A 16,887-nucleotide genomic window follows, 5' to 3' on the forward strand; every position below is an offset into this window, starting at 1 on the left:
CCCTGGAAGTGTCCAAGGCCAGGTTGGACGGGGCTTGGAGCAACCTGGGTTGGTGGAAGGTGTCCCTGCCCATGGCAGGGGGTGGGACAGGGTGAGCTTTAAGGTCTGTTCCAACCCAAACCATTCTGGAATTCTATGAAAAACCACCTCCTCTCATTTACCTCTGTGACTTCACCTACCACATGTGACATCTTGCCACAGGTTAATTCCCTTCCAGTGCCTCTGTGACAACCTCTCCCATCTTTGCAGCTGCTGTGCTGAGCTGAAGCTGATCCCAGGACTTGGTCCAGCACTGCCCTGTAGGTGATCTGACACCACCTCTGTTGGCTGTAGCATCTTCCAAGTACCTGAGCCCACACACCTGGAGGGAGGTGCTGATTTATCGACTCCAAGTAGGAACACAACCCTCTGATCCTCCTCACTTCAGCACGGCTAAGAAGGCATCAGCCTTTCTGCAATATTTTCCCATCACTCTCTCTCTTGGAGATGCTTTTTTTCCCAAGGGGGTTGTGCCAAAGGGCCTCTGGCTGGACTTACACCTGATTTCTTTGGAGAAAGTGCCATCCTGTGGCTGCCTGTGAAATCCTTGCTGCTTCTTGCCTGGAAAGCAGAGCCAGGCAAAGCCCCCTGAGGCAGTGACAGTCCCAGTGGCACAGATGTGCTGATCCAGGCCACTTGCCAGCCCCCCTCTTGTTATTTTACACGATTGCAAGGTCTGGCTTAATCCCAGGCTTTGGGAGTTGAAGATGACATTAAAATAAACAAATCAAAACTAATCACAACCCCACAGTATGGAGAGTTTCAGAGGCTTTCATTTCAAAGCAGAACTGCAGCTGAAAGGTCCCTTGATATGTCCGTGGGCAGGAGTGGCCTGTCTTAAACCTCTAATGCAAGAGAATAAGAAATTTATGGTATGCTGGCCTAAATACTCAAAGTTGGACAACTAGAGAGGTTTTTGTCTTCCTGGCTCAAGGCAATTTAAGTCCTGAGCATTAGTGGAAATCACAGAATCATGGAATGCTTTGGGTTGGAAGGGACCTTAAATATCATCTAGTTCCAACCCCCCTGCCATGGGCAGGGTACCTTCCACAACCAAGTACAGTTTTAGGCATTTATCAACAAAAATGGGGAACTGGAAACTCTTACCTTTATTTTATACTTAAGAAGAATTAAGTTTTAAGCTGTCCTGGTGCTGTGGGGCTGTTCCTCCCCAGAGCAGTACTTGGTGTTTCCCCTTGCTGAATTCCCCCAGGTCTCTCTCAGCCCTTGTCTCCATTCTGTCCAGGTCCCTCTGGATGGCAGCACCTCTCTAGGGTAGCAGCCACTCCTGGGTGGCTCCTTATCAGCCAGGGCATTAATTAATGAAGATATTAAACAAAATCAGGTCCAATATCAACCCCTGGACTACACACTAGTTACTGGCCTTCAACCAGACTTCGTGCCACTGATCCCACCCCCTGGGCTCAGCTGCTCAGCCAGTTTTCCATCCACACACTGTCATCTTAGACACTCCAATCAATCCACATGAACTCTAATAAGATATTTTTATTATTATTTGCACACAGCTGTGTTAGTGTCAAACAGTGTCACGTCTGTTGTAACAGCAGGTGTAGCAAGTTAAATCCAGGACAGAGCTCAGTCCCTTTGCTGCCTTGAGAAATAGCTGGATATACCAATAATATTTCTTAGGAAAACTTACACTGGGGATGTCTTTTACCTTTAGAAAGCACAAGGGTCTTGACATGGCAGACTCAGCTGGACACCAAAATCCTCAGGCAGTGGTTGTTAGTTGGACTGAGGGATTATACCCACACATTATACCCAAGTTCAGGAACAGGTGTTTTCCCCTCCCCAGTAAAAGAATCCACAGGTAGGCCTTTAACTTTCCTTAACCAGGCTTTCTGCCGCGCTCTTTCCTGATCTCCTGTGGGCTCTGTGTGCTGTGCCTGGCACTGAGCTGCAGCAGCTGCCTCACATGCCTGCTTTGCTGTCAGAAGCCTGAACCCACCGTCCCTCCGGAAAGGGTCTGGGTTATACGAACGAGAGGGCTTTATCCTCCTGGAAACTTCATTTCTCACTGGTGTTGGTTTGATCAGCTCAGAAGAAGCTGTACAGAGATCAGTGAACTGAACCCTGTCTCTGGGGAGAGGAACAGCTTTACCATGGCCCCCGGGAACTTTGTTTTCTCCCAGCAAAGCCTTGGGACGTACAACACAGGGAGCAGGGATGGAGGATTTCACACTGGGGCTGTGCAAGGAATTTTTCAGCTTGAGCCGCAGCATTTTGGTTTCAAAGGGTGTAGAAATTGTTTTCATAGTCAGAGAATCACTGTGCAGTCTCGCTCGTTGGAGCTGCTCTGTCTGATCCTTTTTGTGTTGCAGAGAGGTTTTGGACATCGGTACCTTTTCAGGGCCTTGTTGCTGATGTTCCCGTGGACATTTCCATGATTCCCTGGCTTTGGCAGAGTGCTCAGTGCTGGAGCTGACTAGGGCTGGCTTGGAGGTGTTCTGCAGTGTGCTGATTGTTAGGAGGAGCTTTGAAGGGGACATGGGATGACTTGGGCTTCTCCTCTTTACAGGCTGCAAAGTGTCTTCTGCCTCGTCAGGCTGTGCAGGCGCAGGGAGAGAAGGGCTGTGTTCAGGTTCACCATCTGTATCCAAAAATAAAGCAATACATTTGGAGCTGGGGATAGTTTTTGTGGTAGGGCAGCACTTGAGTGAGACCAGGGATGGGGACTGGATTGACACACGTGGGCAGGCCACGTTTATCTGCAGAACAGGCAGCGTAGGAAGCCGCAAACCAATGGTGCCATTGCTGTTTGCTCATCCTTGGCCTCACTGTGACACTGCCAAAGGAGGGAATTCTGCCTTGGATAGCTGTGAAGTGTCCCTTGCCATGAACTAGAGCCAGATTCTGTAACAGGCACTGTGTTTGTGTGTGGATGGTTTGGTGCCCACCTTGTTTGAAACCATGGTTTCTAAAAGCCATGAGGTTCCCCACCACCTCTCCCCGTGCACCCCCTTCTTGTTCTACAGTCTGTGCTTTGGGAAAAGGCTTCAAGACAAGTCAGTTGCTGGTAGAAATCTTTGATCAGCCAGCATCTGGGAATCACTTGGAACCATCACGACTCAGAGCTGCTCTCGGGAATCACGAGACTTTTCATAGCCCGGCTCTGCTGCTCAGGGGGTGAGGGAGTGACCTGTGCTGTGTGACACGCGCCAGGATGGACTGTGTGATGATGTCCTTGGCTAAGAACTAACTGTGGACAATGACACAGACTGTGTCAGACACTCAGACCCACGTCTTTGCCACAGAGATTCATTTGTCATTTGGCTTTGCAGTGTCACGCTCTTCACGTAGCATTTCTTCACAATGCAAGTCTGTTCCTCCAGACCGGTTACCTGAAACTTCTGCCCTCTAGAAATGTATTTCAGAGAACATTTACAGTGCAGAAAGGCAGAATACAGCAAAAAACTAACGAAAATCTTGCTTGTTTCTCTAAATTAAAAGAATTTAGAGCTGTTGGTAACTGTGTTACCAACCCCAGGAGTTTGGGGCTAGAGCCTTTCAGTGGGTACAGCTCTTCCGAAGGAAGATGCCAGAGTATGTCTGAAAATTTAAGATCCCAAGAGATTCTGAATAAACACCTGAGCAAAACTAAAGGAGACAAATGCCACATGGCCACAGACACTATTGTGATCTCAGTTCTGTCTCATTTTCAAGTTTCAGGTTGCCATGTCTTTGCTGGCTGACACAATTTACGTATCATTTTAAACAATTCTTGAGTTGCTGCTATTGATTAAATACCAACTGCCTGAATAAATTTGGTGCTGAATCCTCCTACACCTGATAAAAGAAACAAAAAATAGGAGACCCTGAAAACCTGGATAGCAGAGCCCTACAGCTTGAGCTGAGGACTTGTCCTGTGTGTTTGATTGATGTGAAGCAGCTCCTGTAGCCACCCCAGGCTCTGCAGGATCAGTTTTACCACTGCAGACCTGTCACCCAGAATGGGCCTGGCTTCTAGAGATCCTTTATCTTTGGATTAATTCATTCATTTCTCTTAGTGCACTTCTTTGAGGAATTAGTGTCCTACCTGGCTGCTGGCAAGCTGCTGATTTCTTCAGTTCACGGGGAGGAGCTGGCAAAGAGAAGAATAAACCATCTCTAAACATTGCTGGTGATACACTTTTCTTTATTACATAAAATCTCCACAACTGATAAGCTTTCAGGTCTTTGTTACTGTTTTGCTCTTATCACAGCTTCTAAATGTATAAGTATTAGAAATAATCCAAGGACACTTGATTACTAGAAAACCTTACAGAGTTCATATGTTGAGTTTAAAACATACTATCTATACACAACCCATACTTTTTTGCCACTAAAGTTAAAATATAGTCCACTCCTTGTTTGTTTCCTTTTTCTACAGCTGTAGATCATAGAATCATAGAATCAAAGAACCACAGGATATGCTGAGTTGGAGGGACCCACAAGGACCATCCAGTCCAACTCCTGGCCCTGCACAGACACCCCAACAATCCCACCCTGTCCCTGAGAACATTCTCCAAACCCTCCTGGAGCTCTGGCAGCCTTGGGGCTGTGCCCACTGCCCTGGGGAGCCTGGGCAGTGCCCAACCAGCCTCTGGGGGAAGAACCTTTTGCTGAGATCCAACCTGAGCCTGCCCTGACACAGCTCCAGCTTTTCCCTCAGGTCCTATCTTTTCCACATAGAGCTGCATCCAGGAGGTTGGCATCTGATGGCATATTAAAAACATAAATGCTTTCTTAGCCCATCAGATTATTTACAATATCCAGTTTGATTGTGGAGCTGGAAGATTTGTGGTACACTCTGCATTTAATAACTCTGATTTAAAAAAAAAATGACATCACTATGTTACAATTTAAAAGGTGTCTGTTTATATGCAGCTGCATTTCCCAGTGATGGCAGATCCTGAATGTAGGTGTTCTATAACTTTCTAGAGTATTTTTAATGAATAATTCAAGCCCTGAATCAGCAGTGTGTTTCCATGCCCACCAGCTGTAAGAGTATGAATACTACTACTGATTTCTCTATTACTCAGTTGGAAAATGACAGTGCCTGCCTTGAAAAATCTGTTGTATTTATACTAAACCCTTCTAAAAAGGCATAAAGGTTTTACAGGAGCCTAAAAATGACAGCACCATTGAAATGCAGCAGCACATCTACCAGACTGCTCTTACAAACAGCAGAGAGTGTGTATTGACTGGGATGAAGGTACTGGGGCCTTGGAGTCTTTTCTAACTCATTTTAGAAAAGCCAGAGGTTGAGTGCAATACATTTAGATGTTCCACGGCCTTTTGCTGACTGGCTCCTCATTTTCTGCTGCCGAGTTGGGGATCTGCTCGACTTCCCCTTGGGCTGTTTCTCCTTCTCCTTCTCCTTCACCTCCCTGTCAGCAGGTAAGGAGTAGTCCCAGGTGACATCCTGGAACTGGAACATCAACACCCTGGCTGGGGAGTTGATCACCATCCTGGAGAAGGGAAGGAAGAGCCATTAAAGGCACAAGTACCACGGACACATCAGTTCCTGCTTGAGGGACCCGTTTGTTTCTGTGCAAATACAGAACCCCAGCTCTGAGATACCCATCCCCTGGTGAAGGAAGCAGCACAATTAGCCCCATCAATCAGACACTGCACATTTTAACTTGTGCTCTGTATGAACTCTCCGGGGCTCCTTTCGTTCAGCTCTGTGGCAAAATTAGTTTTAAATTAATTAGGATGAAAATTGTCAACAGTGGGCTGAGCTATATCACTGCAGTGCTAAAAGAAACTGGAAATACCGTATTCTTAGGGATGTCAAAGTGTAGACTGGAGAGGTGTGATGGGTCTGGTTGGGGTAGAATTAGTTTTCTTCACAGCTGCCCATTTATTACCATGTTTTAGAGCTGTGGCCAAACCAGCATTGAAAACACAGCAGTGTTTTTAGCTATTGCTTCCACTAAAGCTGGGAACTACCTTTCATTAATGGTGCAGGAACCTGGAAGAATTTTCCATTAATGGCTTTTATAAGGAGGCTGTAGGACAGGGAAAGTCTTTGTCAGGCCTTGGCCTGATTCTCCAACCTCTTAAAAAAACTGGGTTCTGAATTCAGCTTTACAGTTGGGTCTGTATCTTAGGTTGTATAGAAGCAGGACATCGTGCATTGCTGGACGAACAATTTATATCTCTTTTTAGCCATTGTGAACAAAAACAGATTAGTGAAGCAGTCAATAAGTAATAGAGCCCTTTAAAAGTTATTTGTGAGAAGGAAAAATACGCAATTCCTTAAATTACAGTGTAATCTACCTAATTTGGTTCAGAGACCGATGGCAGCTGTTGTCACCAACCTGTTTTCTGCCACATGGAGAGAAGACACGGGGTCTCCACTGCTGCTGACCACCAACACGTTCAGGCAGGTCCCACTCAAGAAGTTAAAGACACGGATCTTTCCGTCAGCACAGCCACTGATGACTCTGAGGTAGAGGAACTCCAGAGACAGAACTGCCCTGAAAGCACAGCAGGTAAGGGTTGGCACATTCCTCATGTTCTCACAGGGAGACACGGGCAACTCTCATTTTGTCCTGGAGGAGATGCAAAGCTCTGATTCCATCAACAGGCTGAACTGAGGAGCTCATCAACACACTCAAAAGCTCTAACAGAGAAGTCCTTCAGAATCACTCCAGGTCCAAATCAACCAGCCCAGTGCATCCTTCTACTGGAAGGTGTCCCTGCCCATGGCAGGGTGTTGGAAGGAGATGATCTTTAAGGTCCCTTCCAACCCAAACCATTCTGTGATTCTACCATTCTGTGCTCCCCATAGCAACCAGCCTGGTTCTGGCCATCTGCTGCATTTTAAATTTCAGTTTTCTGTAGGAAAGTCAATGAAAGCAGTATGATTCTACAGTTTTCACAGTTCTATATACAATTAAACTATCAGAAAATGGCAGAATATACAAATGGCCAGGTTCAGCATGAAACTGGACCACCTCCAACACAGAGTGTGTTCCTGACTGGGCAGGGTGATACCCTCTGGCACATAGGTTGGGATCCTTGGAATACTGGACTGTGCACCCTCAGTCTTTAGTCATCCCTGTTTGAGAACAAGTAGTTGTGGATTTGCATTTCAGGGTGTTGCAGGTCTTAACTGAGGAATGCTGGTTGTGATCACGTGGTGCCTGGCACAGCCTTTAGGATGAAAACTGTTGAAAGTGAGGATATTTCAAATGCTGACACTAACAGTTGGTTGAGGCATTTTCTTTTCCTATAAGGGATGCATTTTCTTGGCAGGTTTAGTACACTGTTGACTACAACTTGAAACACATCTGATTCCTACTTAGGGTGGAAGAAAGCCATTAGCTGTTTCCTAAGGTTTCCCAACATGCTCCATCCCAGGACAAATCCATCGCTGCCTCCTGTGAGGAGGTGCCACTGATCAAAGGACAAGCAGCTCACTGGGCCTTGGTGCTTCTCTAATGTCTGCAAAGCAAAAGAGATAGGTGCAACACTGTCAGCAGAGCTGCTGAGGTATCTGGTGGCATTCAGGACACCAGCCCTATAATGGATTGTTTATTGGGTGTTACTGTAGCAATGCACCCCCTGGATAGCTGTGTTAGTCTTATGGTCACTTAAAAGAAATATTCTGAGCTTGTTGATGCTGATGAGCCACTAGCATGGAATTAACATCCATTTTGCATCTTTATTACGTGTGATAAATAGATGTTTGTGATAAATAGACCTTTGTGATCCCAGGAACAATATCTCAGATATCCCATCTCCAGCTGGGCTCAGTTTGCAATAGCCAGGCTGGAGATGGGATATCTGAGATATTTGAGATATCCCTCAATTTGCAACTCTCTTCCCTGCAGGTAAAGAGCTTCACTCCTTTCACAGATATGGACTAATGCTAAGGGCCATAATGCCAGGGAGGGGGTGCAGTCCCCATCCCTGGAGGGGTTTGAGCAGAGCCTGGATGTGCCATCAGTGCCATGGTCTGGGTGACAAGGTGGAGTTGGGTCAAAGGTTGGAGCTGATGATCTCAGAGGTCTTTTCCAACCTCACTGATTCTGTGATTCTCTAATTCTGGATGCCTGATAAGGTAATTTATGGACTCTGGCCTCAAGCCTTACAGTGCTGAGCAGTTACTCAGCTGCTTCAGCTTTAGAAACTGGTTTTGAGAGCAGGTTTTACATTTTGGGCCTCCAAATTTCGATACCTCCACATTTTAATACGTCCAGCCACAAGTCAGTCGAGCCCTCCCACCCTCTTCCCAGGTTCTGAATGTTTGTGCCAGAGCAGAGATGAACCTATCTAGAGAGAATGAATAATGATGGGTGTGAAGCAAGGCAAATCAAACCCTGCCTTAAAATCAAGCTGTTTGCAAGTCAGTTCTTAAATTATTTGTGATCTCTTTTATTGGTTTAGACTTCTTTTGGGATTGTTTTGGGGGATTATTTTCTTCTTTTAGAAAATCTCCGGCAAAAGCAAAAAAAAACCAAAAAAACCTATGATAAACCAGCACAGATTTTTGATCATTTAGCACAAAATGATCCACCTAAGAAGAAGCTCACCTTGATCAGAGCACCTGTATCAGCACACCAGACCTTCACCAGCCCTTGCTCACACCCACTGACCACGTGGGTCCCGTCCATTTTCACTGCCCAGACAGCACTGTTGTGCATCAGAGTCTTGAGACATTTCCCACTCTTCAGGCTCCACACTGTTAGGGGCAAAGTAGAGAAATATTAAAAATACATCTGCCCAAATGATGAGTTTTGCTGAGTACAACCTGAATTCAAAAATACTGTTGGAATTACAGTCACACCTTGTCCCTGCAGCTCTGTGTGGAGCTGAGCGTTGACTTAAAAAGGGTAATTTCATGGCAAAAGAATTGAATGTAAAGTGCAGAAAATAGCACATCTTTTCCATCCTTATTCTACAAGGACACCTCTGGCAAAGCTGAAAGTTGATAGCACTTGCCCAGGAGTTGGGCTGGCATTATAGCCACAAAGGCCTTAATAGTGAATAAAAGCAGAAATTATGAGAATCAGTCAAAGAGACAGCTAGAGACTGTGTGTCTCAGCTTTGGCTCTTCTGGAAGGAAAGATATGGGACACTGGGATTCACCCTCTGGCTGACACACTTCCTTCCATACTCACACTCATCACAGCTCCATGTACTCTGCCCATTATCCTCCACTGTTGGCCTTTGGCTGAAGGCTCCTGGTCTTGGCTCTCACCTTTCACCATCCCATCTCCAGCTCCTGACACAAACTGCTCTTTGTGTAAATCCAAGCAGGTGATCGTCCCATAGTGACCATTAAAGCTTTTCATACAGGCACCACTGTGTATATTCCAGCACCTACAGAGCAGCAACCAAAGGGGGAAGACAGTGACCAATTTAACTGATGGCTTATTCATCTTATTCATTAATAAGATGCTCAGAGAGGTCATAGATGCCACCTCTAAGATTGCCCAGGGAGCTGGTAGATGCTCCATCCCTGGAAGTGTCCAAGGCCAGGTTGGACAGGGTTTAGAGCAACCTGGGCTAGTGGAAGGTGTCCCTGCCCAGGGCAGGGGGGTTGAACTAGATGGCCTTTAAAGGTCCCTTCCAACCCAAACCATTCCATGATTCTGTGATGATTGTCTAATACATAATGTGCCCAACTCTTCTCCCACACACACAAGGTAAGAACCAGGAGTTGTCCCACTGAGGTGTCAGAGAATTTGGAATGCTCAAGTCAGGCTTAGTGTTAAATTTTTACCCCTATACTTCCCTTCTCCCTAGATTTGCCAAGGGGCTGGTACCCCATGGCACAGCCCCAGCTCACCTGATGCTGAGGTCCAAGTCTGCAGTGAGCAGGAGCCCTTTCTCCTCACTGAGGTGGAGAGCTCTGGTGCTCCCAGCGTGGCCATAGAGCAGAGCAGGCACCTCCTTCCCTGCTGGCACCCCGAGCAGCCTCACTCTTTGGTTGGCAGAGGCCACGGCCACCAAGCTGCCACCACTGTAATGGATCATTCTTCTGTTGTCTGACCTGGATAAGAAACAGTGACTGAGATGAGCTTTGGCCAGCTGCAAGGTACAACAGCTCTGAGGCTGAGACAGGCATTTCTCTGGTGCTCAGCTGAGCAACCTGACGGGCAAAAGTGGGTGAATCCTTTGCAGGGCACCACAACCATGGTCCTAGCTCTGCACACCCAACTTTGTATCACGGGGGTGGGCTTAAAGAGGGGAGAGTGCTCCTCCCAGCCCCATAGCCCTGGTGATACACCATGGATTGCTAACCCATCTGCCTTTAAAAATAGCTTCTCTTGGTATCTTTATTAAAACAATGGATTTGACATGGAGATTCCTTAACAGTGATGCTGAGAGACCCTTCCCCAGCCATGCCTTCTCACAGAAGGATCACAGGGAGTGGGACAGGGTTTCTAGAGCTGCTGTTTGGCCCCACAGCCAGGCATCTACTCACTGGGCCATGAGGACACGGGTATTGTAGGAGCCACAGAAGACATTTCTCTCTTCCAGCTGGATGTTGTTGGTTTTCAGATTACGATAGGCTGCCTGCAGACTGACTTCCTCTGTCTGAGGGAAAGAAAAATAGGGAAAAGCAACTGAGGGAAGGAGAAATGCAGCATTATTCCATAGAATGAAACACACTGGTCCCCACTACAGTGATGAGCCCAAAAGAGGCACAAAGGGTTGCTGGGGAACACCCAGAGTGCAGGAAGTCCTTGGTTAGTCAAGGATTGTTCCCATGCCATGTTCCGTGGCAAAAACTGAAGCCCTGAGAGTTGCACCCTTTGTTTTGCAGGAAGAAGGCCCAGGCTTGGCAGCACCCCTGGCCTCAGGGCTCTGTGTGCAACTGGGGATGCATGAGGATGAGGCAGGAATTTGGGAATGCAGGCTCCCTCCCGTGTGAGAAGGTGCTGAGCAAGCCCCAGAAGCTGGCAAACCAGAAGCAGGAGTGGGAGAAGACTAAAGCAACTCCAAATTCACTGTCTTCCAAGAAGCGTCTTGGAAGTGTCCTGTCTTCCAAGACATGTCCTTCTTCCTCCCAAATACTCAAGTGCAGGATCCATGGAAGGCAAACAGCTCCCGACATACCTTTGATGATTTGCGTCTCTTCAGGTTGTTGCCTTTCTCTTCAGTGACATCACCCTTTTCATTTAACTGTGGAATTTGCACAGTGACTCTTTTAGCATAGTTTGGAATGGTTTTTCTAGGACACAACTCCTGGAACAAACCAGTTGAGGCAACAATAAGTGCAGAGTCCGTGCACACGAGGGAAGCTGCTCATGTGCTGATGCTTCAGGATGTCCATGGGATGCTGAAGTTACGTCCAAAGCTGAGCTGCACACACTGCCTTGTTGTTGTTTGAGACCTGCCTTGCATTTATGACTTTGTCTATCTAAAGGTTTAACTTCTTGTGAAAAGTAATTGCCTTTTTTTTTTCCCCAAACTCTAGTCTTAAGCTTTTAATCATCAGCAAGATTTTGAGCGCGTCTCATCTTTGGTGTGCACTCAGTTGTTTCAGAACCCAAACCCATTGAGTTGAGAGGTTTTCAAAACACCTTGATCAACATTTAAGATTCATTTTGAGCATGTGAAACCTTCCCTGAAGCCTTCTTCGAAGGTTAGCACAGAGCTGAGGTTCTGTGCTCGCTTCACAAATCAAAGCATGCAAAGGCTCCAAATTGTCTCTTGGGGGATGTACCTTTACACCTCTCTCAGTTTACAGCAGGTCCTGCTAACCAGGACAAGCCTTTTCCATGAATTCTGCTTTCCTGTGTCCCAACCACCACCTCCCACTCCTCACTGAGACATTGCATTTCCATTGCCCTTTCTGGAGCAAATAAAGCTCATTTCTGAGCTGCCTCAGGGAGCCGTTGTAGCTCTGCCCAATTCCCACTATTCTAAGAAGTCCAGTATTTTCATTGTGACCAAACTCTGGTTTCTTGATGACAGGAATGTTTTGATCCATTTTTGGAGTCACAGGCTCTCTAAAGGTCAGTAAAAGCTGTTCTCTTGTGCTTACTTGAGCCAGTGTGAACAGGTAACCTGGTTTTGCTATGCAGATGGAGACTGGCAGAGTTGGGAGGCAGCCTCTAGTACAAGTATCTCCATGTAAAGTCTTAAGCAGCAGGAAAACACCTTCCTTTTAAAGTGCATAATAATGGCAGGAGCCCAGGTGCCATACCTTCAGCTGCAGGAAATCCTGCTGTACTGTGGCTCGACACTCGCGTTCCTCTTTGACTGCTCCGGCCAGAAAAGCCCAGTGACTGTTCACATCAGAGCAGGCACTGAGGGATTTTTCATCCAAAAACCCTGAGAAATTAAAGGGACAGATTGGCTAACCCCTGTCCACACTGGAGACCATTCCTTACCCTCAAGGGAAGCCACCCTGGGAAAATCAGAGCAGCTTTACCCAGGATGTACAGGGACAGCTGCAGGGGCAGGCAGCGGGTGAAGTCCTGGCACTGGCTGACTTGAGAGCGTGACTGGAGAGATGCAGGAGCCATGGTGACATGGTGATCAGCTACAAACACAGGTGAGTTGTCCTCTGCATCAGGGCCCTCCTGAACTTGGTGTTTTGGGCTGGGAGCACGTTGCTGGTGGTGGATCACCTGGCAGACAGGGGAATTCACAGTCCCGTAAGTGTTTGGGTTTTGGTGGCCCTTCACAGCACTGTTGTTAGTGAAGCCCTGCAGGAGTTGGTTGGTGTTAGTCTGACTCTTCTGCTCGTTACTTTGGCGCTGTATTAACCAAAGGAAAATGCTGAGAACGCTCCAGGTGTGGCGGGACAGCTCACACCAGTGGGGTCTGAGGGGCAGCATGACAACTCTTCCCCCTCACCCCTGCCCTGGAGAGCACTGAGGGCTCTCCACAGCTGGAAACATCAGGGGGGCAGAGGGGCCACAGGAGACCCTGAGTGAGCTTGGTGGGGACGAAGTGCAGCAGTTTTTTCTTTACTATCACAAGGCACTTTGCTTCCTCCACATCTCCCTATAGCATGAGAGGGTGACTGTCCCAGACTCTAAAACCCACCTCCTGCCAAGGACGTAGCACTGCTTTACTGAAAAGAGTGGGAAACCTTCTCTTCCTTTAGCCGTAAGATTTTCTAGTCATACGACTAGAGCTACGACACTGCTGAAGGAAAGAAAGGGGGACTAATGTCTCTGTTGTCCCCAGGACAAGGGAAGGTTAAACGCAGCGAATGCCCCTCTCACGTTCGTAGTTCCTGCTGCTGTCCGCGGACACCTCAAGCATCTCTGCCCCACTCCAACACCCCTCAGAGGGTCGGCGGTCACCCCGCAGCCGAGCACACGGCCAGGTCAGCTCCTGTTCAGCACAGCCCCCCGCGAGTCTCGCTGCGCGCACCAGGAGGGGTTCGGAGCTCGGGGGACCCGGCACAGCCCTGTCCCTCTGCCGGTCCCGAGGGGACCCCCACGGCACCGAGCCGGCCCCTGTGGTCGCCTCGGAGCCCCGGCTCGGTGCCGCTCACCTGCCCGGGGTCCCCGCCCGTCACCGCCACGCCGGGGCAGCTCGGCGACAGTTACCGTAAATATCCAACCGCCGGCCGTAGTGCTGCTAAGAGCCGCGCAGCTCGCGGGCAGAACCCGCTGACCAGGCGGGTGACGGGAGATGTCGGGGTGACGGGGGATTTTGGGGTGACGGGGGATGCCAGGGAATGTCGAGGTGCCAGGGGATGCTGGGGTGACGGCAGCCCCTCGGGGTGGGATCCGGCAAGCAAGGCAGGACAGGGCAACCCGAGACCCTCTTCCCCGGGAAAGAAAGCTCGTAGCCTCGTGATCTCAGGTGCAGTTGAGGGGCCACCCAGCGCACTCCACGGGTAGCAAGACCTTCCTCTCCTGACACCTTTTTTCTGGGAGGAATCTTCATCCTTATTCCTTTTGGGAGGTGGACTTGCAATTTCGGCTCTGGGCTCTTGCAAGAGAGGGACATCCCTGCCCGCCACCCCCCTCCCACCCCGTGCTGTGACTGTCCCGGGGTGCTGGGAGCTTTGAGAAACCCCTCGGGAGCAATCTCGGGTCACTGAGGCACTTTTTGCTTGGTACTCCCTCGGTGGAAAAAGCTGTCACTGCCCTGGCCAAGCCTTGCCTGTCCCCTCCAGGTCACTGCCCGGCTTGTCACTGCCTTGCCTCCAGTGCAGTGACCCAGGAGGAGATGTTCCAGCAAACAGACACCAAGGGAGTGGCACTGTGGCTGGCCACGTACCTGCTGGGTGACAATTTCCCATCAAACTCCTTTCTGATGGAAAACAGATCAAAAAATAGGAAACCCACATTTTTTTTCTGAAAGATTTTGAGGTTCTACTTGGGCTTTGGAGGAACATCAGCCCAAGGTGTTGTGATTGTTCAGGTCTGGAGTCAACTCCTCTCAGGGCTCCTCTGGCCTCTTCAGGGCTTCTCCAATTTGTGTCTTTCTCTGAACACCAGCACATCTGGCTGCACACGAGCACATCTGGCACAGGCTCAGCCACCACACCTCTGGCCGAGAGCACACATGGTTCTTGGCAGGGCGAGCTGGTCACAAGCCAATTCCCAACAAAAGATGTGACTCTTCCTGCAGAAGAGGGCTGGAGGAGAAGAGGGTGGAGGTTTGGGTCCATGCTAGTCCCTGCAGAGGAGGGAGACCCTCAGCAGAGGGAATTAAGTGGTGCTGGTGGAGAGCAGCCAGCAGCACTCCCCTAGGGCAGAGCATCTCCCAGTCCAGCTGCAGGATGAGGGGCCAGGATGTGTTTGAGCAGCACTGACAGGAACAGCCAGGACCTCTGCACCTGCACTCATATTTGGCCACATAGAAGGGCAGTTTGCAGGTGTCAGGCCAGGAATTTTGATGCCACCAGCTGGGCTCATCCCAACCAGGCTCTGGGCAATCTCTCCCGTGGCCACAGTGCAATTCCTGACACCTCTACTACAACTCTCTCTCAAATCACCAAAAACGTGACTGGCAATGGACCTCCAAGGCCTGGGATGTCTCTGTTCCAATATTTTGATTTTTCCTGCTGGTGGCCAGAAGGGTTCCTGCTCCCACCAGCTCTGCAAACACACTCAGCCAAAGTGATTTGGGATCCCAAAGGGATTGGTGGTGGCTGGAGGGGCAACCCACAGCAGGGCCAGGAGCCTGAGGCCAGGAGGTCACCATGACTCACTTGTTTATCCCGTCCCACCCCATCCCGTCCCTGCTCTTCCCATGGATTGCTCTAAATTCTTGGCTTGGGTGCCTGCAAGTGGGGAACTTTGCTCGTGGGGTGACTGGGATTTTGGCAGGGGGGTGAGCAGCCTCTCAGTGACTGACACTGGGATTTTTTTTTTCCATGGCAGCCAAACAATACAAAGAAATCACTCAAACAACAGGAAAAGAAACAGCCCCGGGGATTAATTTGAGCTGCAAAGTTTAAATCCAACGGAAAATTCCCACTTCTGTGGGTGAGCTCAGGCAGAGCCTGTGCCCACTGCCTGGACATCAATGGCATTTCAGTGCAACACTCGTTGCCACGACAGGTTTTTTGAAAGGTGAATGTTTCTAATTAAACAAAAAAAAAGGAGTTATTATATTTTATTATATTTATACTTCTATATATTTGTATATTATGTTATGTTTTCTATGACATTATGAAATATTCTATATAAAATAGATTGGCATATATCTGCTTTTGTGGTTTGCATTTGATATCATTATTACTTTTATTAATATATAATATTTATTAAAAACATTTGTTAATATATAAGTGTGTTTTATTTGTTTGTTTATTTTATTAATGAAATAGAGGAAACAATCAAATCATCCTGGAATTTGTGAGTCCAGGACACCAGACAGGAAGTTTAACAAGAGACAACTCCCAGGGATGATGAATTTGGAACTTTGCTTTGAGTTTCTCTTCATAATACATAAAATTAGTTGAACCAAAAGACCCAAACCATAGTGTTGGTGCAGTGTCTCTTCTCAAGTGTGCAGGGAAGAAAAGGGGAAGGTAGAAGGTGTTGAATAAACTTTGATCAGCTGATGCACTTTGCCTGGGGACAGGTCAGGAGGGAAGAGCCCAGCTGGGTTTTGGTGCAGCCACCTCAGCACTTCGTGGGGTGGGACCTAAAGTGGGTCCAGACCACTTCTTATGGACCCAAATCCAGTGGTACCTTGTCCTTCTTTCTGCTCATTTTCTTCTTAGGGCTTTTGGAGGGCAGGGGCCTGTAGAGAAGCAGAGTTCTGCAAGGCTTTGGGATCCTTTCAGGAGCAGCTGGTGAGACCTTTCTGCCCCAAAAATTAAAACAGCGGGGCAGGGTCTGCTACAAACCCACATGGAAAGGCCCAGGTGACTTGAACAACAACAACAACAACAGCAACAAAAAAAGAGCATTTTGACTCACAAAAAAATAAAAGAATTAATTCAAAGTCATGTTTTTGGGACTGAACTCAGAAACAACATGAGAGAAGATGATCTGGTGAAATACAGAAGTCAATAAACCACCTGGGTTGTTTGATCTGGGGAGGAAATCACGATGGGTGTTCCTGTCTCTCAGTCAAGTGTCCAAAAACCTTGGCCAGGATCCAGACATGTCCCATGTCACAGGGAGGAGCATGGGGAGCAGAGCCAGGGCATGGCATGGATGGGAAGAGGGTCTGATGAAGGGCTTGTAGTCTCAGAAACACCGAGTTGCCAAGTCTGGAGGCACCTCTGGGAGTCATCTCCAACCTCCTGGTCCAGTGGGAGCAGTGGGAAGAGGCTGCTCCAGGGCATGTCTAGTTGGGCTTTGAGTATCTCCAAGGATGGAGACTCCACAACCCCTCTGAGCAACCTCTTCCCACGTTGGACCACCCTCCCAGAAAAATACTGGTTTCTTTTGTTTAAGG

At 48.3% G+C, this 16,887-nt stretch overlaps 1 protein-coding gene and 1 long non-coding RNA gene across 9 annotated transcripts; one reads left to right on the plus strand and one right to left on the minus strand.

Annotated features, from left to right (window-relative positions):
• The first annotated feature begins 231 nt into the window (after window positions 1-231).
• On the plus strand, window positions 232-11,083 carry LOC108509601. The gene is made up of 3 exons (XR_001878657.1): window positions 232-299; window positions 6,339-6,539; window positions 10,826-11,083. It is a non-coding gene; the product is annotated as an uncharacterized LOC108509601 (long non-coding RNA).
• On the minus strand, window positions 1,566-13,590 carry LOC108509600 (F-box/WD repeat-containing protein 10-like). 8 transcript variants are annotated; one of them, XM_017839119.1, is made up of 14 exons: window positions 13,517-13,540; window positions 13,060-13,158; window positions 12,440-12,638; window positions 12,212-12,339; window positions 11,119-11,247; window positions 10,484-10,596; window positions 9,845-10,048; window positions 9,254-9,375; window positions 8,586-8,734; window positions 7,352-7,494; window positions 6,366-6,524; window positions 5,317-5,510; window positions 4,097-4,141; window positions 1,566-2,650 (listed from the first exon to the last, which is right to left on the minus strand). In XM_017839119.1, the coding sequence occupies exons 3-14, from the start codon at window positions 12,531-12,533 to the stop codon at window positions 1,803-1,805; spliced, it is 2,328 nt and encodes a 775-aa protein (XP_017694608.1). In that variant the 5' UTR covers window positions 12,534-12,638; window positions 13,060-13,158; window positions 13,517-13,540; the 3' UTR covers window positions 1,566-1,802. The 8 variants fall into 8 exon arrangements, with proteins under 8 accessions (XP_017694608.1, XP_017694609.1, XP_017694607.1 ...); XM_017839120.1 differs by lacking the exon at window positions 13,517-13,540 and adding an exon at window positions 13,242-13,510; XM_017839118.1 differs by lacking the exon at window positions 13,060-13,158 and having other exon boundaries at window positions 13,517-13,590.
• Window positions 13,591-16,887: the final 3,297 nt, after the last annotated feature.

The sequence above is a fragment of the Lepidothrix coronata genome, unplaced genomic scaffold, assembly GCF_001604755.1.
Source record: "Lepidothrix coronata isolate B3197 unplaced genomic scaffold, Lepidothrix_coronata-1.0 Scaffold376, whole genome shotgun sequence".
NCBI lineage: Eukaryota > Metazoa > Chordata > Aves > Passeriformes > Pipridae > Lepidothrix > Lepidothrix coronata.